The sequence below is a fragment of the Amyelois transitella genome, chromosome 4, assembly GCF_032362555.1.
Source record: "Amyelois transitella isolate CPQ chromosome 4, ilAmyTran1.1, whole genome shotgun sequence".
Taxonomy (NCBI): Eukaryota; Metazoa; Arthropoda; class Insecta; order Lepidoptera; family Pyralidae; genus Amyelois; species Amyelois transitella.
Genome location: NC_083507.1, coordinates 10,884,759 through 10,906,934, shown reverse-complemented (window position 1 = coordinate 10,906,934; position 22,176 = coordinate 10,884,759). Strand labels below are relative to the sequence as shown.

The window sequence follows — 22,176 nt, the reverse complement described above, 5'->3', positions numbered from 1 at the left end:
TTGATCCTTGAAATCATGGATTGGACAGGGCAGGACCCAGTGTGTAGACAATATGCAAAATTCTTTTGGCCCGTAGCTCAGACCTATGATTATTTATCCTGAGAATTTTAAATCAAAGCATTGTTATTGAATATTTCATATTGTTGCAATGTCTGCATGCATGCGAGGTAGCATAGCATGGTCCATAGATCTTAAGTTAGGACTTAGGTACATATTTTAGTCTTCGACGAAAAGAAAAAGCAAATACAATTTGACAACGACAGTATGACAGCTGACAGCAGCCAGTTCAGTCAACTTCAGTCAAATCAAAGCGGAAGAAAAAGCGAGACATCAGTGAACGAACAGCTAGAATTTTTAGTCGTAATTAATTTTATTGTTTATTTCGCTTATAGATTTTAATAATACGCTGTGTTGTGTTTTCATAAGTGTCTCCAAGTGTTTCTACACCGTAATTCTCTGTAAGTAACGGTGCAAATAAATTGGCTTTGTAATACTTTAGTATATACTCGCATCGCAATATTCACATTGTCTGAGCATGTTAATATGAAATTATTGTTGTCGGATTTAAACACGTGATCCAAGGCCAAAGATGTACATTGTGACACGATTAATCGAATTAACTGGACTGTGAAAAAATATAACAGACTATTTAAATCCAGAAATCCATTGTTTTGATGACTAAATTTCATGTTTCAAAGTGAGTGTTGTTGCTATTAGTTGTAATCAAACTCTCAGTGCTATTCATTGTGATCTATTGACGCTCTTTAGCCGTGTTGATAAAGTGATATTTAGGCCACAATGCAATGTTTCTAACTAGATGTGTTTAAAGAAGGTAGGTAGTTTTATTAACTATGACTAAAGATTTGGGGTAAACATCTTATTCTATTTGTATAAAATGGCCTAACTAATGTCAGTTGTCATTTAGGACTTATTCTTAAACTGAGGAAAGTATTAGTTGCTAATTGTTACCTTAAATAAAGTGAAAAGTTAATATTTGCTATTCATATCTGGTGAATTCTTGATCATTGAGAAGATGATTGAGGACATAAATCACAGTTTCCCATTGCAAAGATTATGGGAGTCACTGGGGCTGCTGATTGATAACTGATGATTTAATGAATGGGTAAACTGTTTTATATATCATTGTTACAAATCTTGATAAATATTCACTGGTTATGAGTAATATATCCCTGGCTTTTTTCATGATTTGTTGTGTGATTCATACATACCATCATGCCTGCTTCCCATTGGAGTAGGCAGAGACTATGGATTTCCACTTGCTACAATCCTTATTGAGCTTTCCCACGTCCTCCACACTCATTTTTGTTGTGGGACGGATGTGTAAAGTATTAACGTTCCTGCAATGCCGCATTTTAATTTTTATGACAAAATATTCATTCATATAGGTAATAATTATACATAAGATACAACAAAACACTGCTCATATCTCATACATATTAAAATATGCTTGGTACATCCTTTGTAAAAGGCAAAATCACCTACATTATGATCACACAAACACCTGTTTTTTATAATAAAGTGTTATTATGTGTTTGAGAGCACAAAACCAGTATTTCCATAATCTTGCTGAGATAGAAAAAGTCAGATCTTATTTCTATAATGTACATACATAAGTATAATCATGTTGTTATCCCTTGAGAGGTATACAGAGCCAAGGGTTTGTGTTTTATATTTTCACCAAGTTTATTCAGTGATCCAGTATTTAAGTTGGCCTCTCTGTGGTATACATAAAATTAAATACAATTGAAAAAATCACTGCCATTTTGGTTTTTGCTATACATGTATTCCCAATTAATTGTTTTAAGCAATGCCTTCTTGTCCACAGTTGACCATGCGACAATCATCACCTCGGTCAGGGCTCTGTGCAATGTGAGCGGACATCCTCGCAGCCATGTGGACCGATGTAGCGGGCATGCTGGCCCTGCTGACCGCCGTCGCTGGGAACATCATCGTGTTCACCCAAGAGACACCGCATGTGGTCAGTATTCAACTATTCATACAAACTTTAAAGCCTGTTTCCCTGCATGCCTTTACATAGTACTCTTTATTGTTATACCTAAATAGAAATCTTTGATGCAGAAAAAAGTAGCAAAGCGAATGTACCTGGACAGGGATATATATGATAGGGGAATGATAGGGACGAGAATGTTAAAACATAAATGAAAATGTTATAATAAAGGGGAAAACATAAATGAACTTACCTTAATCAAAATGGGAACATTTTGTAAGAGTCGTGTTAAAACTACCCTTAACAAACTTACCTAGAAAGAATGATGAATGTCGATGAAGAAAAATAAAAAGTATACCTAAGCAAGAGAAAGGTGTAATTCCTGCCTATCCCTCTAGGGAACAGACCTGATGTATCGCCATTTCCACATTACACATGCTTGTTTCGTTGTTACGATATCGTTATATACTATCTTGATTGCGTACTCCTGCTTCCGTTTATTCGACGTAAACTGTTATATCGGATGCAACGTGAAATTGAGTTTGAAAAAGTTATAAATAAAATCTTAAATTTTTTTGTTTATATATACCAGAATAGTGACCATTGTTGCTATAAAGTGCTGCTATCCATCAAGGATTTTCTGTTTAAACTTGGTTTGAGGAAACCACAGTCGCCCTGTATAAGTTTTCAGAAAGTGACCCTTAAAGTGTCAGTGCCCAAGAACATCCCAAATCATTAAGTGTTATATAAAAAAAATATAAACTTACCCATTCGTTAATGGGCGCGTTATTCCTTCTTTATTGCGCCATAAAACATTCAGGACAAAATATCAAGCAAAACGAAAATACAAGAAGCATTATCTTCCAGGTAAAGAATATGTATAGGTAATCAGTCCTACTGTGGGTATGTATTTATTATGTTCGCTGAGTCAAACACGCTCAATAACGCACGCAATAGCAGGCTCTACGTAACTTATAGAATTCGGAATATCAGAAGGCAATAGAAATGCCATATTGTGCTTGAACTGTAAGAATGATGAGCATCATCTTATCGCACAATCACAATTTTCTGTGCATTTGTAAAACTGTTTAATAAAACTTAGAATAAAGGTGCTAATTGAGAACAAAAAGAAATTTCGTTGGGTCAGGTCAAAAGTACCCGAATCCACCGAGCTTGCATGAAGAGTTATGAATGTGGATGAAGCGAAGGAAGTATGCAGAAATCGTGGCAAGTGGAAAGAGGTAGTCTCTGCCTACCCCTCCGGGAAAGAGGCGTGATTTTATGAATGTATGTATTGAGAACAAAACTTGCTATTATGGTTCCAAAACCATCACCTCCGACGTCTCATGCACTTCATCATGCTCATACCGTCCAGTTCTCTTCATGTACTTACAGGTTTTCTCACAATGTTTGCAAGCACCGTTAAAGGAAACTTAATTTACATATTTCAGAAAATAGTCACATGGTACATACATGGCCAGGTAGGATTAAATCTGTGCAGACTTGGGCATTGAGATTTTTCTTTATACAGCATCTTTACCGTTCGCAAACAGACGCCAAATATCACTTCTATAGTCTAACATCATTCTGAATTCTACGAGCTTTACGTAAGTAGATATGCTCTTCTAACTAGTAAGAACTAGGTTTAAGTCATCCTGTGGTTTTAGTGCAGTTGCACTTCAAGTGCGTGCGGTGACGCGGTAATATTGAATGATGATTCATATCAACCCTCTTTACACACACATATAACACGTCTTTATTCGTAATGGGCTAAACAGAAACTATAGTCATTAGTTTATTACTGAACTTCTCAGATGTCGGCTTAGTCCAACTTCAAGCGGGTAGATAAAAATGTCTCCCCCACCCCTCTAAGAAGGGCAATAAAGGAAGTCGGCTTTCACGTATTGAAATTGTATGTGGTCTTTTTCGGCGAACGAAGTCGTAGGCAATGGCTAGTTTAGAAATAACAGAATAAAGAAGTGTCCGGGAGCGGAACAATGTAGGTAGGTGGCGTATCTAACGTAAACAAACGACTTATTTATATTTAGGTAGTAGGTATGCGGTAGGTGTACTGTGTGTCATATAATAGTTTATTCACCTGCTTGATACAGTGATCCAGTTTACAGTTCTTTACTCTTTATATTATAATGTACGCTGTTCATGGCGAAGATGTAGGTACGTATTTTTTGCACTTTTTATAGGTATAGTTCCGTAGCTCAAGACAAAATATTTACCTTTATGTATGTCAGTTTACGGAAAATACGGAACCGCGATGACTTTTGGCCGGTACAAAATTAAAAAAAAGAAAACATGTAACTAATGTGATGTTCCATATTATTTTAAAAATTGAATAGATATCAAATAGAACATTAAATTTTTTTTATGGATTTCAAAAAAATAAATTCGAACCCTTTCCAGATTCTAAGCACTCGGTAACGCGTAATTTTTATATTAAATTGATTATTAAAGGAATGTATTTTATCTATAGATAATTCCTTAGCCTAGTGGGGACCCTCTTTAATCTTATCACTGTATTTAAAGAAGGTATCAATGTTAGAATGTACCAGTGATTCGTTAGAGCGCGTTCATTAATGTTTATTGTTAATCATAACACTATTATTATATTTAGTCCGATAAACGCGTTTCAAGTGAATATGTGTGTAATGCGTAGCGGTAAGGCTGGTATTTGTGTTGATTTCATTTATAACATTAAATTATCACGTCTTTAATCTTAATAATAGGCGGAAAACTAGCAAACTGTCAATATACTTATCTCAGTAAGCCATATAGCTGAACGTGGCCTATCAGTTTTCCTTAGGTCAACTGACCCTGTTGCAACGCGTACCGTAACCTAACCTCTCCGTACGAATGTTGGGCCGTTCTCTTCCCAGAAAGGTCCCAATTCATCCCAGACGCCGTTTTTATTGTTGTTTCGTTTTTTTATTATGACGTGAAACGGGACAGCTATAGTTCTTCGCGCGTTAGAAAAAAATTTCATTGTCACCTCAAGAATTGGTGTAGGCAAAGCCTTAGTACTGTTCATTTTGTATCCTTGTAGATGATTGCTAGAAATTTCCAAACATTCGATGATGCTAGCAATATCAACTTCTTTTAATTGATTATAAATTTTTACTATCTTATTTAATCTGAAATAAATTCATGTACTTAGACAAATTAGCAATAGCTTATAAGTTTAAAGGATCATTCATATTAATTAGTGTTCAAATGATTAGGTCTATTTAGAGTCCTCTCCTTCTCTCTCCTAAAACCTTCGCAACCTCAACGCTAAACGTAGACATATCTTCCCACCTGAGCCTATATCGACCTCATTAAAAGGAAAGACGTGCTAACATGTTGTTATTGCTTATTTTATTGCTTCATTCAACTCCAAGATTAGATTGTAGTTAGCAATTTACACTCCACACAGTAGTTTTCCTATGTCAGCCCACTTTATAAGTTATCACGAATAAATCGTTATCAACGCTAATAACCAGCCTTGTACCGACAGTGTGCGGTGGTTAAAAAGACATAGGGTGATTGCGCTGGTTTTCGTCCAATTAGCGGAGTTGCTAGCTTTCAGACGTAAAAATAATATGATAAAGTATCCTAATTAAAATAGCTCATATTTGTTTATATACCTCATATAGTCTATTTTTGATAAAAATTAAGAAACTTTTAATTATAACTACATTGTTTTTTATATAAATAATTAAATGTTAAATGGCAGATTTCACTAGTTTTCGTCCAAAAAATTTGGTTTTCGCCCTGGTGTGATCTAGTTTCCGTCCAGTATGTAAAAAAGAGTAAAAGTGCAATGTTAAATAAAAACTGTCTTTATAATCTTTTATTTAATCAACAAAAATATTTATTCTTCAGCAGTAGATTTCCTGCTTTTGTATTTCCCCGAATCCATCTATAACAATTAATTTCAAAGTTTAGTACCTACTAGAAAAACCTGTACGAATTAACAAGAAAATGTGTTAGAAGTAGATTCCACACTATTATGGACGAAAACTAATACAAAAAAAATTGCTGTTTAGTTTTCGTCCATGCCATTTAAACATTTTTTTAAACAAGCAATACTAAGAAATTATTGGACGTTAACTAAATATCTTGTCAAATAGCCAATAAAGTTCATATCTAAAGAAAACACATATTTTTTTATAGGTCTGAAAAAGTAAAATGAACATTCCAAATATTTAGCTTGCTGTTTTAGTTTCCGTCCACGTGGACGGATACCAAATAATTGGTAAAATTGGCATGTCAGTATTCGTCCGCAAACTTTTACTAAGATTACTACAAAAACATTGTAAAATAACCTTAACATAATGTTAGTTATACTCTTAAATATCCTTACATGCCAAAATATTACCCAATCTATGTGAAATAGTCATAAAACCCACCACTGAGTGTTCCTGCACCAGCTATTTTTTTTGTATCGGCAATGACGTCTACGAAACACGAACACATGCTGGCCACTGAGTTAAATTTTTTCGAAGTTTTCACTTGACAAATTGGATTTTGTGGTTGTTAGAACTGTTGCTTAAGTATGAAGGATCGTGACAAGTTGCAACATGCGTGCATAGGTATGTTTATATTCTTTTTATATGCGTTTAAAAGTGAAATGGACGAAAAGTAGAACTGGACGCCAAACCAGCGCAATTACCCTACATGCACTGCGTTCGAACCTCGGGCCGCGGCAAAATTGGCATCGGATGAGATTGTGTGAATTATACTTGAAATGTGAACTGGATTTCGGGAACGTATAAAGTTATTCTTTAAAATTCATTTATGGGTTGAAGTTGGTAATTTTACATGGGGTGAGTCTGTGGGGTGTTTATATGGGTTGAATTTCGTGTTTTGGTTGAAAAACATCAGCCGGTCTGAAGTGGAAAGTTAGCGAGATATGCAACAAGATGAAGCCGGAATACGCGATCAAAGTATTCTACATATACGGCATGCAACACTTTGTTAGTATATCTAAACTATTCACTGTTCAGTCATTTTATAATTTATTCTTTACTAGAGGCCGCCCGCGACTTCGTCCGCATGGAAACCCTATCAATCCCGCGGGAACTCTGGGATAAAAAGTAGCCTATGTGTTATTCTGGGTCTTCAGCTACCTACATACCAAATTTCATGGTAATCGGTTCAGTAGTTTTTGCGTGAAAGAGTAACAAACATCCATACAAACTTTCGCCTTTATAATAGTAGTAGGATTACACTTTAAGACATACAGGTTTACAGATATTTACAAACAGAAAAGTTAGTCTTCTTTTAGGCGATGGGCTAGCATCCTGTCACTATTTGGATCTCAATACTATCAATAAGCCAAGTAGCTGAACGTGGCCGATCAGTCTTTTCAAGACTGTTGGGTCTGTCTACCCCACAAGGGATATACGTGACCATATGCATGTATGTATGTAGAAAAGTTAGGATATGGGATTGGTCACTTGTGATTCCTCTTGTAGGCGATGGGCTAGCAACCTGTCACTATTTGAACCTTAATTCCACCACGAAGACATTCAGCTCGCAAGGGATATATTTTTTTAATTAAACATGTTATAAATTGACTTCTATTATTAATAATGAGTAGAAAGATGAACCTCGTGTAGCTTGCATTAATTATATCGACATCACCTGTTGCATTCGAGAAAGGGTTTTGAATGGAGATAATGTTTCATACAATGCACACGAATCAGGTTACTGTTATCGATTTCAACAAACAAACATAGATAAGGAGATGTTGATATTTCTTTTTTTGCATTGTACTGCGTAGTGTTAGTGAAATAAAAAAGTTACATACATTTATTTTTAAAGCATATTGCTGATAATTAACTGCTATTAATTAGTATAAAATATGTTTTTCTAATTTGGACTTGTCAAATTGCTATAAAAATAAATCTATTGAAAACTCTCTACATACCGTTCTGTTAAGAATTTTGAAAAATCTCGGTGCTCCTCTTTATTTGCTTTACAAGAACAAAAAGACAAAGTCCTTTTTAAGGGTAGTCGATTTTAATACATATTTAAAATAATCTACTATCAAATTACATTTAGCATTACCAACATAACGATTAAATTCCTTCTCCCCATCTTCATTCATTCATTCATTCAAAATCTTCATTCTCCCCAGATAGCGGAGGAATTCCTCGACATGCCGGCGTCTTTCGGCGGCGAGATTCCCGTCGACGGCTTGCGCGGTCTCGTGGTACCGGTGGAGCCAGCTGACGGCTGCGGCAACATCACGCGGCCGCCGCTCGAGGACAACTTCACCGGCCGGTGGATCGCGCTCATAGCGAGGTGAGCTAACATTGTGCAGCAGGTCTCGTGGTACCGGCCGAGCCAGCTGACGGCTGCGGCAACATCACGCGGCCGCCGCTCGAGGACAACTTCACCGGCCGGTGGATCGCGCTCATAGCGAGGTGAGCTAACATTGTGCAGCAGGTCTCGTGGTACCGGCGGAGCCAGCTGACGGCTGCGGCAACATCACGCGGCCGCCGCTCGAGGACAACTTCACCGGCCGGTGGATCGCGCTCATAGCGAGGTGAGCTAGCATTGTGCAGCAGGTCTCGTGGTACCGGCGGAGCCAGCTGACGGCTGCGGCAACATCACGCGGCCGCCGCTCGAGGACAACTTCACCGGCCGGTGGATCGCGCTCATAGCGAGGTGAGCTAGCATTGTGCAGCAGGTCTCGTGGTACCGGCGGAGCCAGCTGACGGCTGCGGCAACATCACGCGGCCGCCGCTCGAGGACAACTTCACCGGCCGGTGGATCGCGCTCATAGCGAGGTGAGCTAGCATTGTGCGGCAGGTCTCGTGGTACCGGCCGAGCCAGCTGACGGCTGCGGCAACATCACGCGGCCGCCGCTCGAGGACAACTTCACCGGCCGGTGGATCGCGCTCATAGCGAGGTGAGCTAACATTGTGCAGCAGGTCTCGTGGTACCGGCCGGTGGATCGCGCTCATAGCGAGGTGAGCTAACATTGTGCAGCAGGTCTCGTGGTACCGGCCGGTGGATCGCGCTCATAGCGAGGTTAGCTAACATACATATGTATGTATGTACATATGATCATAATGTCTTTATCCCTAGCGGGGTAGACTGAGCCACCAGTCTTGAAAAGACTGATAGGCCACGCTCAGCTGTTTGGCTTAGTGATAGAATAGAGATTCAAATAGTGACAGGTTGCTAGCCCATCGCCTGAAAGAGGAATCCCAAGTTTATAAGCCTATCCCTTAGTCGCCTTTTACGACATCCGTGGGGAAAAAGATGGAGTGGTCCTATTCTTTTTTGTAATGGTGCCGGGAACCACACGGCACATTTTAGTTAGCTAACAAAATAAAACAAATATGTACGGGTCAAATTACACCGATTAAGTTAGCCTCGTAGTTAGTTCGAAACTTGTGTTACGAGATACTAACCCAACGATATTGTATTTTATAATAAATACTTATATAGATAAACATCTAAGACCCAGGCCAATCAGAGAAAGTTCGTTTCTCATCATGCCCTGGCCGAGATTCGAACACGGGATCTCCGGTGTCACAGACAAGCGCACTACCGCTGCGCCACAGAGGCCGTCATTGTGCAGTAGGTTTCTTGGTACCGGCCGGGCCTGCAAACGGCTGCGGCAACATCACGCGGCTGCCGCTCAAATACAACTGTCTACCCCGCAAGGGATATAGACGTGATTATATGTAGATATGTTTAGCAATATAAAATTTTGTTGTGTTATGTAAATTGTTCCACTGACCTTATGAAGCGTATCTATTCGATAACGTTTTTGTTTAGATAACATATATACTTTGATTGGAATACATTTCAAGTAATTATTAAGTACAGGGTAGATATATACATATAATCACGTCCACATCCCCTGCAGAGAAGACAGAGCCGACAGTCTTAAAAAGACCAATAGGCCACGTTCAGCTGTTTGGCTTAATGATAGAATCGAGATTCTAATAGTGACAGGTTGCTAGCCCATCGCCTAAAAGTAGAATTCCAAGTTTATAAGCCTATCCTTTAGTAGCCTTTTACGACATCCATGGGATACAGATGGAGTGGTCCTATTCCTTTTTCTATTGGTGCCGGGAACCGCACGGCACTTTCATGAAACTCTAGAGCAACATTGATTTATTTAATTACATTTATCCATATTTTAGGAATTTAAACTTTACACGGGCAAAAGCTATTAAATAAATCTACATCGGATGAGTCAGTATATATATTTGAGGCCAAAACAATTACCGGTCATTACCCACCGTGACTCCAGCAAATTGTATGTAATTTTCTTTTTTGTTTTTTTATGTAGGTACGCTTATTGTGTACTAGCTGTGCCCGCGACTTCGTACGCGTGGAATAGTTATTTTTGGCATCATTGAAGCCCTCAAGGTGGAATAATTTTCCCCGTTTTTTTTTTCACATTTTCCATTATTTTTTTATTTATAGAATAGGCATCGCATCTCTTTTCCGTGGATGACGTAAAATGCGATTAAGGAGTAGACTTATAAATTTGATATTCTGTTTTATGGGCGATGGGCTAGCAACCTTTCACTATTTGAATCTCAATCTATCATTAAGCCAAACGGCTGAAGGCGGCCTAACAGTCTTTTCAAGACTGTTTGGTGGCTCTGTATACCCCGCAAGGGATATGTACGTGAGTATATGTATGTATGTTGTAGGTATATGAAAGGAAATGGTGACTGATAAATGTTGTTTTTGTTTCAGATATGGCTGCAACTTCGAGACCAAGGTGCGGAATGCGCAAGCGGCGGGCTACGATTGCGCCATCGTGCACAACGTCAACTCCAGCGACATCGGTGAGTAAATACGTTTCTACATATATATATAGACATACATACATATAATACATACATACATAAATATAATACATACATACATCAATATAATACATATATATAAGTGCACTGCATGTGCATGCATGCATGCACACATTAATATATAAGCGACTAAGGGGTAGGCTCGTAAACTTTGTACTCCTCTTGAAGACAATAAACTAACAGCCTTTCACTATTTGAATCTCGATACCAACATAAACCCAAACAGCTGAACGTGGCCTTTCAGTCTTTTCATGACTGTTGGCTCTGTCTACCCCGCAAGAGATATAGACGTGTCTGTATGTATATTTGAGTGTCATAGGCTTTTTCTCCGCTGTCAAGTGGCGCCACAATAAAGTTTCTGCCCGGTTCAAAAAACATAGAAAATCCACTAGTAGTGTAAAATCCCAACTTATAAATGCGAAAGTAAGTTTGTTGATTTGTTGTGACCTTCACGCGTTATCTACTTAACCAAACTTCTTGAAATTTCGCTTATATATTATATATAATTAAGAGTCTGGAGAAGGCTATTTTTCATCCCGGCAAAAACTATAATTCCCGTAGGATTTGCGAAGAATGTGTATTCTTAAGTGGGTGGCGCTAAATTTACGCACCAATGTGGCGCTAAATACGCGCGTGTAGGTTGTAAATTGTCGTGGCCGAAGCTACCGCTTAAAGTTAATTACAGATATTTTAACGGATATCTAACTTCCGCTCTTTTACTCAGTATGTTTTTTATATCAAAGAATTATGTCTGTTGACAATATCAAAATTAATTAATTAGTTAGATTACAATATTGCAAGTATAATGCCTTGTTTATTGGTTACAAAGAAATATAGCGTCAGTGTATCATGTTGCGTGTTACAATTAACTCGTCAGAATGGTACGTTGTATTGAATTTTTTAACTCCGCTAAAAAAATTGGGGTGTTATAAGTTACACGTGTGTGTGTGTGTGTTTGTGTCCACTTCTATCCCTTATGTATCTTACTCTCCTGCCTACCCCTATTACTTGAAATTTATGAAACAGAAGTGTGTATGTGTGTTTATAGCGTGTTATCTTAAAGACTCTTAATGTTAGATCCCCGGGATCCGCTCGTGGTCACGATCCTGTGTGGGAATTTCTATTACGTGGAATTAAATAATGCCGCGTGGTTCCCGGAACCAATACCAAAAAATAATAGGACCACTCCATCTCTTTCCCATGGATATCGTAAAAGGCGACTAAGGGATAGGTTTACAAACTTGGGATTCTATTTTTAGGCGATGGGCTAGCAACCTGTCACTATTTGGATCTCAATTCTATCTTTAAGCCAAATAGTTGAACGTGGCCATTCAGTCTTTTCAAGACTGTTGGCTCTGTCTACCCCACAAGGGATATAGATGTGACCATATGTATGTATGTATGTAAATCTATCAAACGAATATAATCTATGTTATTCATAAAATTCCGTATGTCTTTTTGCCAAATTTCATTAATATGTAATGTATTTTTTTATATTTTTTTCATATACATAAAAAATCTTTTTATAATATAAGTATACATATATATATATATATATATTTGTATAATAAAATCCATCCCATCCTTTCCAGAGACGATGTCGGCGAAGGACCCCACGGGTATAACGATACCGTCTGTTTTCGTCAGCGACGCCGCGGGCTACATGCTCATGGACTTGTACAACTATACCAGCGGGTAGGTACCTACTCCTTCCACCTGTCTTTAGTCCTGATGCTGCATCCTCAAAATTCTGGAGAGGAGCCCGGGGTATGCCTTTGACCATGGATGGATACTCGTAGATAGATCTATACCAGTGTGTAGGTACTAACTTCTTCCACCTGGCTTTTGAACTGATGCTGCATCCTCAAAACTCTCGAGAGGAGCCCGGGGGTTTGCCTTTGACGATGGATGGATACTCGTAGATAGATCTATACCAGTGGGTAGGTACTTACTTCTTCTACCTGGCTTTAGAACTGATGCTGCATCCTCACCGCTCTGGAGAGGAGCCCGGGGTGTGCCTTTGACCATGGATGGATACTCGTAGATAGATCTGTACCAGCGGGTAGGTACTTACTCCTTCCACCTGGCTTTAGAACTGATGCTGCATCCTCACCGCTCTGGAGAGGAGCCCGGGGTGTGCCTTTGACCATGGATGGATACTCGTAGATAGATCTGTACCAGTGTGTAGGTACTTACTTCTTCCACCTGGCTTTAGTCCTGATGTTGCATCCTTACCACTCTGGAGAGGAGCCCGGGGTATGCCTTTGACCATGGATGGATACTCGTAGATAGATCTGTACCAGCGGGTAGGTACTTACTCCTTCCACCTGGCTTTAGAACTGATGCTGCATCCTCACCGCTCTGGAGAGGAGCCCGGGGTGTGCCTTTGACCATGGATGGATACTCGTAGATAGATCTGTACCAGCGGGTAGGTACTTACTTCTTCCGCCTGGCTTAAGTCCTGATGCTGCATCCTCAAAATTCTGGAGAGGAGCCCGGGGTATACCTTTGACCATGGATGGATACTCGTTGATAGATCTATACCAGGGGGTAGGTACTAACTTCTTCCACCTGGCTTTAGAACTGATGCTGCATCCTCAGAATTCTGGAAAGGAGCCCGGGGTATGACTTTGACCATGCATGTATACTCGTAGATAGATCTATACCAGTGGGTAGGTACTTACTCCTTCCACCTGGCTTTAGAACTGATGCTGCATCCTCACCGCTCTGGAGAGGAGCCCGGGGTGTGCCTTTGACCATGGATGGATACTCGTAGATAGATCTGTACTAGCGGGTAGGTACTAACTTCTTCTACCTGGCTTTAGAACTGATGCTGCATCCTCAAAATTCTGGAGAGGAGCCCGGGGTATGCCTTTGACTATGGATGGATAGATTGATAAAACTCTTTATTGCACCTTAAGAGTAAAACATACAAAACAGCATAAAACAGACAGAGATGGTACAAAGGCGGACTTATCGCTAATGCAATCTCTTCCAGTTAACCTTTGGGTGGAAGGAAACCAAACAGGAGATTGACGTTGGCGCAGAGCAAGATAAATATAATATGGACCCTGAATTGGGCGAGTTAGGTTTTTACACGAAGCGAATCCCATCTGACCTCCGCAATATTTTGCATGAAAACCCTTGTTGGATCATGATTATACATACAGTTGCTTGAATGTGCAGGTTTCCTTACGATGTTATCCCTTGCCGTAAGAACATCGATTAACGCTCAAACTAATGTACATGCAAGCATAGAAGACAGCGGCGGCTGGACGTCACACAACCTTCACAGCGTATAACGGAACGTTTTTTTTTTCTTTGCAGTTACTACGTGATGGTGAACGACGACGTTCCGTTCAACATAAACACTCACCTGCTGCTCCCGTTCGCGGTGGTCGTTGTATTGTGTCTTGTCATCATTCTCATCAGTATGGTGAGTTACGTGGTTTTCTTTTTAACCGACTTCAAAAAAGAGTAGTTTTTTAATTTAACCGTAACACTACATACTCAAGCATCTATAGACCAATGTTCCCGTAACGCTGAAGACCGCAACAAATGGAGGCGCATCGCTGGGGCTGCATTATCCAAAAAAGGCGCATCGTCATAAAACCACGACCACTCTGTCAAGAGTGAACGACTGAGGAGGAGGATCACTACATAGTTAAAAGTTGAATCTAATATTAAAAATTCAGTTCTATTGTCTCCTTCAGCTGTCAAAGGAAAAACTAAGAGAACGCGATGAAAAGATTTTTTTTTTTTTATTTATTTAAAGTCAAAGTGTCTCTCTTACCGTTGACATAAAATTCGACACGATTCAAGGCAAACAAAAAACAAAAATTCTTAAATATATCTAAAAATAAGGATGAATTTTCTTTAACAAATCACTCTAAACACAAAATCGACACACGCTTCACAAAAAAACTCGAATCCTTATATCACTACATAGTATAAAACATAGTCGCTATTTTAGTCTGTTTGTCTGTATGCTTAAATCTTTAAAATTACGCAACGGATTTTGATGCGGTTTTTTGTAACAGGTAGAGTGATTCAAGAGGAAGGTTTTTATGTATATGTATAACATTTATAATTTTGCACCCGTGCGAAGCCGGGGCGGGTCGCTAGTATATATTAAGATCTAAAAATAAAGATTGAATTTTCTATAACAAATCACTCTCACACACACACACACACATAAAAGGTTTATTTTCCAAATTGCAGATAGTTAAATGCGTGCGCGAGCGCCGTCGCTTGCGGCGGCAGCGGCTCCCCAACAAGTTCCTCAACAAGATACCCACGTGCAAGTTCAGCAAATCGGATCCCTACGACACGTGCGCCATCTGTCTCGACGACTACCAGGAGGGAGACAGGCTGAGGGTGCTGCCTTGTGCTCATGGTATGTTCGATACATATATACATATGGTCACGTCTATATCCCTTGCGGGGTAGACAGAGACGACAGTCTTGAAAATACTGAATGGCCACGTTCAGCTATTTGGCTTGATGATGGAATTGAGATTCAAATAGTGACAGGTTGCTAGCCCATCGCCTTAAAAAAGAAAGAAAAAAAAAAGTTTGTAAGCCTATCCCTTAGTCGCCTTTTACGACATCCATGGGAAAGAGATGGAGTGGTCCTATTATTTTTTGTATTGTTGCCATGAACCACACGGCACTTTGTTAATATATTCCCAGTTTGAAATCTCACGTTTCATACAAATAAGTACCTATCTTAATCGAAACAAATCTCACGTTTCATACAAATGAGTATCTAAATCGAAACAAATCTCACGTTTCACACAAATTAGTATCTTACCCAAAACGTGTTTTCCCAGCGTACCACGCGAAATGCGTGGACCCGTGGCTGACGCAGAACCGGCGCGTTTGTCCCGTGTGCAAGCGCCGCGTCTACGTGGGCAAGGAGAGGAGGACTGCGGACAGCGACTCCTCCGCCGACGACACCTCCCCCCTGATGGACGACGACAGGGAGTCCACCAACACCCAGGTAGGGTAGAGTAAAATACATACATACATAAAATCACGCCTCTTTCCCGGAGGGGTAGGCAGAGACTACCTCTTTCCACTTGCCACGATCTCTGCATACTTCCATCGCTTCATCCATATTCATAACTCTCTTCATGCAAGCTCGGCGGTTTCGGGTACTTTTGACCTGACCCTTTACCAGGACGTCCTCAATTTGATCAAGATACGTTCGTCTAGGTACATAATACGTCTTATATACATATGTACATGTATATAATCACAATCAAACAAAGCTAATTGTCGAGGACTGCGGACAGCGACTCCTCCGCTGACGACCCCTTCTTCCCCTGATGGACGACGACAGGGAGTCCACCAACACCCAGGTAGTGTCAATTAAAATACTATTGTAGCGGGAGCGATGATTCTGCTCGACCGCCACCAAAGGGAAGATCTTCCGCTAGGCTAGGTGTCATGCCTGGGGAACCGCGGCTCCGACGATGTTGTGTCGGAGGTTGTATATATAGCTCCAATCCGTGAAATCTTTGAAATCGCGTCTTAGATTCTTCGCTGCTATTGGTTGAGCGCGTCAATTTCTTCGCGATGATTGACAGTTGTTGTTTGATTTGATGTTGTGGCGAGTGGCGTAGAGATGGCGCCAAACTATTATATAATGTTAACAGCGATTTCAGAGTTCAACAATTTTTTTTATTACATACATATGTACATATATATAATCACAATCAAACAAAGCTAATTGTCGAGGGCCGCGGACAGCGACTCCTCCGCCGACGACACCTCCCCTCTTATGGACGACGACAGGGAGTCCACTAACACGCAGGTAGTGTAGAGTAAAATAGTATAATATTATGTTAACAGCTATTTCAGAGTTCAACAAATTTTTTTTCTTACATACATACATACATATAATCACGTCTATATCCCCTGCGGGGCAGACAGAGCCGATAGTCTTAAGACTGTTAGAACACTATAATTAGGTTAACAGTGATTTCAGAGTTCAAAAAATTTTTTTCTTACATACATATGTACATATATATATATAATCACATCTATATCCCCTGCGGGGCAGACAGACCCAATAGTCTTAAGACTGTTAGGCCACGTTCAACTGTTTGGCTTAATGATAGAATTGGGATTCAAATAGTGACAGTTTGCTTTGAAGAGATTTCTTTTGAAATAAACAGAACATACATACATACATATGGTCACGTCTCCCTTGCGGGGTAGATAGAGACAACAGTATTGAAAAGACTGAATGGCCACGTTCAGCTATTTGGCTAATTGATAGAATTGAGATTCAAATAGTGACATGTTGCTAGCCCATCGCCTAAAAGAGGAATCCCAAGTTTATAAGCCTATTCCTTAGTCGCCTTTTACGACATCCATGGGAAAGAGATGGAGTGGTCCTATTCTATTTTGTAATGGTGCCGGGAACCACACGGCACAGAACCTTTGTAATTTTGTACATAAATTAGTATAATCTAACGGGAAAGTTTAAAATCGGTTAAAATATTGTTTGTCCCCAGAGCGGCACGTTCGCGGAGCAGCGCGAGAACCCTTTCGTGCGCGCCACGCGGCTCATGCGGCGGCTGCGGCGGCGGCTGCGCAGGGAGCAGGCGTCGCAGGTACGTTATAACTTAAATAAATATATACGGGACAAATTACACAGATTGAGTTAGCCTCGAAGTAAGTTCGAGACTTGTGTTACGAGATGCTAACTCAACGATACTATATTTTATAATAAATACGTATATAGATAAACATCCAAGACCCAGGCCAATCAGAAAAAGTACTTTTCTCATCATGCCCTGGCCGGGATTCGAACCCGAGACCTCCGGTGACACAGTCTAGCGTATTACCGCTGCGCCACAGAGCCCGTCTTGTTGTGGTATACGATAACAGATGGCAGCACTGTGTGCCACTGCTATTTATCTTAACAGCCCATAAAGCTCTGGACTGGACTAAGGCCTCCCCAGAAATGGGGAGATTTTACCCAAAGTCACCGATTACGGCGGAATAATTACGGCCTATGTTCAGCACTGATCGTTCTACGCCTGAAAAGATGATCATATCATTATCTACATACATATATACATATAGTCACGTCTATATCCCTTGCGGGGTAGACAGAGCCAATAGTCCCGAAAAGACTGAATGGCCGCATTCAGCTGCTCGGCCTAGTGATGGAATTGAGATCCAAATAGTGACAGGTTGCTAGCCCATCGCCTAAAAAAAGAATCACAAGTATGTAAGCCTATCCCTTAGTCGCCTTTTACGACATCCATGGGGAAGAAATGGAGTGGTCCTATTCTTTTTGGTATTGGTGCCGGGAACCACACGGCATCATTATCTCGAATCAAAATATTGACACGCAGGAAGGCCAAGAGCCCACACAGGAAGCGGAAGTGCAACCCGACGAGATGCAACAAGAGCAGGCGCACTCCGACACGGAGGCGCTGCTGCCGCGCGCGGCGCTCGTGGCGGAGCGCCCGCGGCGGCAGCGCAGGCGCTCGCGCTCCGCCCGCACTCGGCCCGTGGTAGTGCCGCCGCCGTTGAGGGAGGGACATTCTATCAACACAGAAGGCGGAGAGGGGGAAATTGGTGAGTTATTGTTGAAATCTCTGATGTTGAAGTCAGTGTGGGAAGACTTAATTTGGTCCACCAAAAGTTGCGTTGAAGGACGCTCGATCAAGGTAAGAAAAAGATTGTTTTTATGTAATAGATTTGAGTGCGCTTGACCTCAATCTGTCTGGTAGTTAGCAAGATGAAGCCTAAGGTACGCAGGCTCAAATAGTGCATTTCCACGCTTACCTTGAAATTCCCTAAGTTATGTGTATCGGGGAAGAGAGATAAGTAAGTTACAGGAATATATAGCTTTTGATATGGGTCACGAAAACCTTAATACGTCAAGTATACCACTTTAAATGAAATAATTGCATCTCTTTTCTCCATTTTCATGCTCCTCACGATACTCCCCTAGCTGTTAAACTCCGGACCAATTGCTATCTCTCTCTCTCAGTTCTCAGTTGCACCGTTCCACCACAATGGTTCAAGGCCTGGAGTCAGCTACGAGCGACCGTTTAGTGTAAATTTTGCTCATTCATTATTTCCAGGAGTGGCCGCGCTGCCCGCCCCTCCCCTGGCGTCCAGCACGCCCCACCACCTGAACTTATGAGCTCACACACACGCGTCCATCTCCCTAGTGTACTCGTAGCGATTCAAAGGCAATGGTGCCCGCGTCACGTAAACAAATTGACAGATTTCAGACTTCAGATCGGATAAATTGTTTATAGTGACCATTGACTGTAATTTCAAGATGTTGTGACTCTAAGTTATCTCTCGTTAATAAAAATGCCATTTTTATATAATGAAAACTGATGTGTTGGTTTTGACAACGCCAAACATACGCCGTTCGTTGATAACGAAAACAAATAAACAAGGAATTTGCGCACGTCCTGATATTTCTCATTCCGTACTTGTGCGCGTGATTCGACATTTCATACTGTGCCTTCAGTACCATCTATCTGCCATATTAGTAAACTTTATTCACGCTTATCAATTGTATAGTTCGTAGTTTCGTATGGCGTTGATAGATGTCGCCACATCAATTTTTGTAAGCGAGAGAGCTAAACCGATAATAACTTCTTTGAAATGGTGAAGAGTTATAGCAACGTCTAACAATATTTTATACTCTTTGATTGTATTAGTCTGTTGTAGAGGTTCATTAATAAAGAATATGTCGAGAGGAAGAGTTGATATCGTGAATAGTACACGTAACTTCACGACAAAATGTAAAGAAAAAAAAACAACTATATCACACCAGTATTGGTGGAGTATTTCTTTAAGAAAGAGATAAACATCATAGTTATCAAAACATGGTAAAACTTTACTGCTGTGTAAAGAAGCTGGTGAGAATTTGTTGCATATATAAAGAATTATTAGATTTATTTTATTACTTAATAACACGCATACAATATAACGAAATACATTATATAGAAATTAAAAAAATATATATTTTGGGCAATGTGAAAATGTGTTAAACAACCAAATGTTATGCCCAAAATAAGTTGTATACTTTAGAATAGTTATTATCATCATAATTAAATTATGTTGCTCATTTTTTTTAACATTAATACGTCTCGAAATTGTTTATTTTTTCTTTTTTAATTTAAAATCTAACTCAAATCCAGAAGTTTATTTACATTGTTTTGTTTCAACCAATTCGTTTAATTTGTAACTTTATTTTTTATCTATGTATTGACAGTTAATAAAATTACTTCAAAAGTAGTAATGATGTCAAGGGTTTAAATTTATTTATATCGTGATTCGTGAAAAACAACCATGATTTCTATATAAAATGTGTATACCAAATTATAACTTCATGCTCTCCTGCCATTAAATATGATTATACCGGGCTTGTTATCGTCAGATTCATATACAGATGCCATTTAAAGAACTGAAAATTACTATTTATACAATCACTCTTTAGAAGACTTCTTGCTTCATTGCAATTCGTAAGATTTTTATGTTTGACGACTTTATTCCCAGTATAGTCGTATTTCGTGGGTTTATCATTAGTTCTAATAAATTGTATATATTTTATATGTATGATTGTAACATTACGCGGTTTGTTAAGATTTGGATAATTGGATTATAAGGCCATTAATTAGAAATTATTTACGTTTTTTAGTATGTGAGAAAATTATAGTGTAATAATAATGCATTACTATATAAATTGATAATGTGTAAATAATACTAAGTGATATACAAAACAGCGTATAAGACCCACAGATATTTTGAATTAAAAGATTATTTTCCAGTAAAACTAAGTAGGATATTTTTAACCAATGGATAAAGCAGATTTGATACAGAGAAAAATGTTTAAATCGACTGCAAAATTCTCTGAGTTCAAGCCGGTTAAAAATAAATGTGCTAATAGTGTGTCGGCACGCAAGACCTGATTTCTGTTCCGAAAATTCTAGTAAAAATTAGTGTTGCCGTCAATAAGTGATACCTTGTATCCAATTATGAAAATAAATCTATTATATTCTAGTGGGCCACCTGAATACGTCCCTAGTCTTATGTTTACTATTCTAACAAGTCTACTGTTAAAAACTCTGAAGAAATTATCATATTGTTTTATTCAAATCTGATTTCAGTCTAGTACCAGTTCTGAATCGTTTATAACCAAACCAATTGTAAAAAAAATTAAGGCTTTTTTTTTATTTTAACCATTGTGATATGTTATTCTATACTTTCAAGTCTATGTGCTATTGATAAGGTATTGATAAGTTTTATTTAAAAACCTTTGGCTCTGAATAAACGCGTGTTGTAGCAAAATTCTTTCGAGATGTGCGAAAATACCTTTGTTAAATGTGCCGAAATTATTATATTTGTGCCTTCAGCCAAAGTAAAAGTTGAAGATGGATTCAAATGAGTTATAAATAGAGCCGTCATAAAGCTTATATTTTTTAAATAACTTTTAAACGGGTAGAATTATAAAGTTTCGACGCATTCATAAGTTCTTAAAAGGTTACATATTGCTGAAGACACGTTCCCCGGGACGACACTGCTGCCTAAAAAGGCGGCAAGGTAACAAATCCAAAGAAATAATAAAAACCTATGACACGATATTAATTGTTTAATTTTAAAGTCAAATATAAATAGCCCTTATAATCCTATTCATGGTGTTAAAATTTCTTACGTTGCAACTTGACAAAATATCGATAAATTAAATATAAAACCGACGAATTGTGTAGTTTGAAAAACTTCGATAATAAATAACTTAAGTATAAATAATTCTGTCTTTACCACCTTAACGATAACTGGATGTATATGTCGCAGGAAAATGAAGTAACCAAGAGATTTCGCGAAATCCCTAGGGATATTACGAAATCACGGCATATGTTATTCTTATTTACGACGCCTTCTTACTAAAATAGTCAGTGAAATGTCGTTTCACTAAATTTAATCTAGTGAAATGTCAGAATTACGGATACCTTCGAGTAAAAATCGTCCAATGTATATCTCTCCCTCTCTCTACCTAAACGGACACAAGCGGGAGCGGAAGGAAGCCGCCGTGGAAGCGGCCGCCGCGTCACGAATATAGCGAGGGCAGCTCATGCTCCTGGCAACGAAGCGGTAGGCGATGGCACCGTGTGGTTTTAGTGGGTTCAAGCCCCACATTACCCGTCCGGCTTCCCGTACCCGGCCGGGTAGACGAAGGTCTTTGTCTTTACACACGAAAAAAAAGGTTAGGTTAAGTTAACACTTTCATTACCACTACGATTTTCAGGATGTTTTCTCGGAAGCCGCCTACATTTTACTTTGGACTCGCTAGGCGAGTCGCCGGCGCTGCAACACGAATTA

General features: G+C 39.4%; 2 protein-coding genes across 8 annotated transcripts; both read left to right on the top strand.

Annotated features, from left to right (window-relative positions):
* The first annotated feature begins 275 nt into the window (after nt 1-275).
* On the top strand, nt 276-8,376 carry LOC106138630 (E3 ubiquitin-protein ligase RNF13). Of its 4 annotated transcripts, none has more exons than XM_060954526.1 (3): nt 276-360; nt 1,847-1,999; nt 8,106-8,303. In XM_060954526.1, exons 2-3 carry the CDS (start codon nt 1,913-1,915, stop codon nt 8,274-8,276), a joined length of 258 nt encoding a protein of 85 aa, XP_060810509.1. In that variant the 5' UTR covers nt 276-360; nt 1,847-1,912; the 3' UTR covers nt 8,277-8,303. The 4 variants fall into 4 exon arrangements, with proteins under 4 accessions (XP_060810509.1, XP_060810507.1, XP_060810508.1 ...); XM_060954524.1 differs by having other exon boundaries at nt 291-458; nt 8,106-8,294; XM_060954525.1 differs by lacking the exon at nt 276-360 and adding an exon at nt 472-832 and having other exon boundaries at nt 8,106-8,302.
* A 394-nt stretch (nt 8,377-8,770) lies between these two features.
* Nucleotides 8,771-21,440, top strand: LOC132901768 (E3 ubiquitin-protein ligase Godzilla-like). Of its 4 annotated transcripts, none has more exons than XM_060954520.1 (9): nt 8,771-8,882; nt 10,697-10,788; nt 12,402-12,504; nt 14,137-14,245; nt 15,031-15,205; nt 15,642-15,811; nt 17,334-17,432; nt 18,183-18,408; nt 18,921-21,440. In XM_060954520.1, exons 3-9 carry the CDS (start codon nt 12,407-12,409, stop codon nt 18,980-18,982), a joined length of 939 nt encoding a protein of 312 aa, XP_060810503.1. In that variant the 5' UTR covers nt 8,771-8,882; nt 10,697-10,788; nt 12,402-12,406; the 3' UTR covers nt 18,983-21,440. The 4 variants fall into 4 exon arrangements, 3 of the variants coding, with proteins under 3 accessions (XP_060810503.1, XP_060810504.1, XP_060810502.1); XM_060954521.1 differs by lacking the exon at nt 8,771-8,882 and adding an exon at nt 8,982-9,004; XR_009657564.1 differs by lacking the exons at nt 8,771-8,882; nt 10,697-10,788 and adding an exon at nt 11,570-11,690 and having other exon boundaries at nt 18,921-20,723; nt 20,790-21,440.
* Nucleotides 21,441-22,176: the final 736 nt, after the last annotated feature.

Excerpts from the sequence above, each read along its gene's own strand:
- LOC106138630 (XM_060954526.1), top strand. The coding sequence starts at position 1,913 with ATGTGGACCGATGTAGCGGGCATGCTGGCCCTGCTGACCGCCGTCGCT. Across the intron at positions 2,000-8,105 it reads CCCAAGAGACACCGCATGTG|ATAGCGGAGGAATTCCTCGA; the intron begins GTCAGTATTCAA and ends CATTCTCCCCAG.
- LOC132901768 (XM_060954519.1), top strand. The coding sequence starts at position 11,615 with ATGCCTTGTTTATTGGTTACAAAGAAATATAGCGTCAGTGTATCATGT. Across the intron at positions 14,246-15,030 it reads TCATCATTCTCATCAGTATG|ATAGTTAAATGCGTGCGCGA; the intron begins GTGAGTTACGTG and ends TCCAAATTGCAG. Across the intron at positions 17,433-18,182 it reads GCAGGGAGCAGGCGTCGCAG|GAAGGCCAAGAGCCCACACA; the intron begins GTACGTTATAAC and ends ATTGACACGCAG.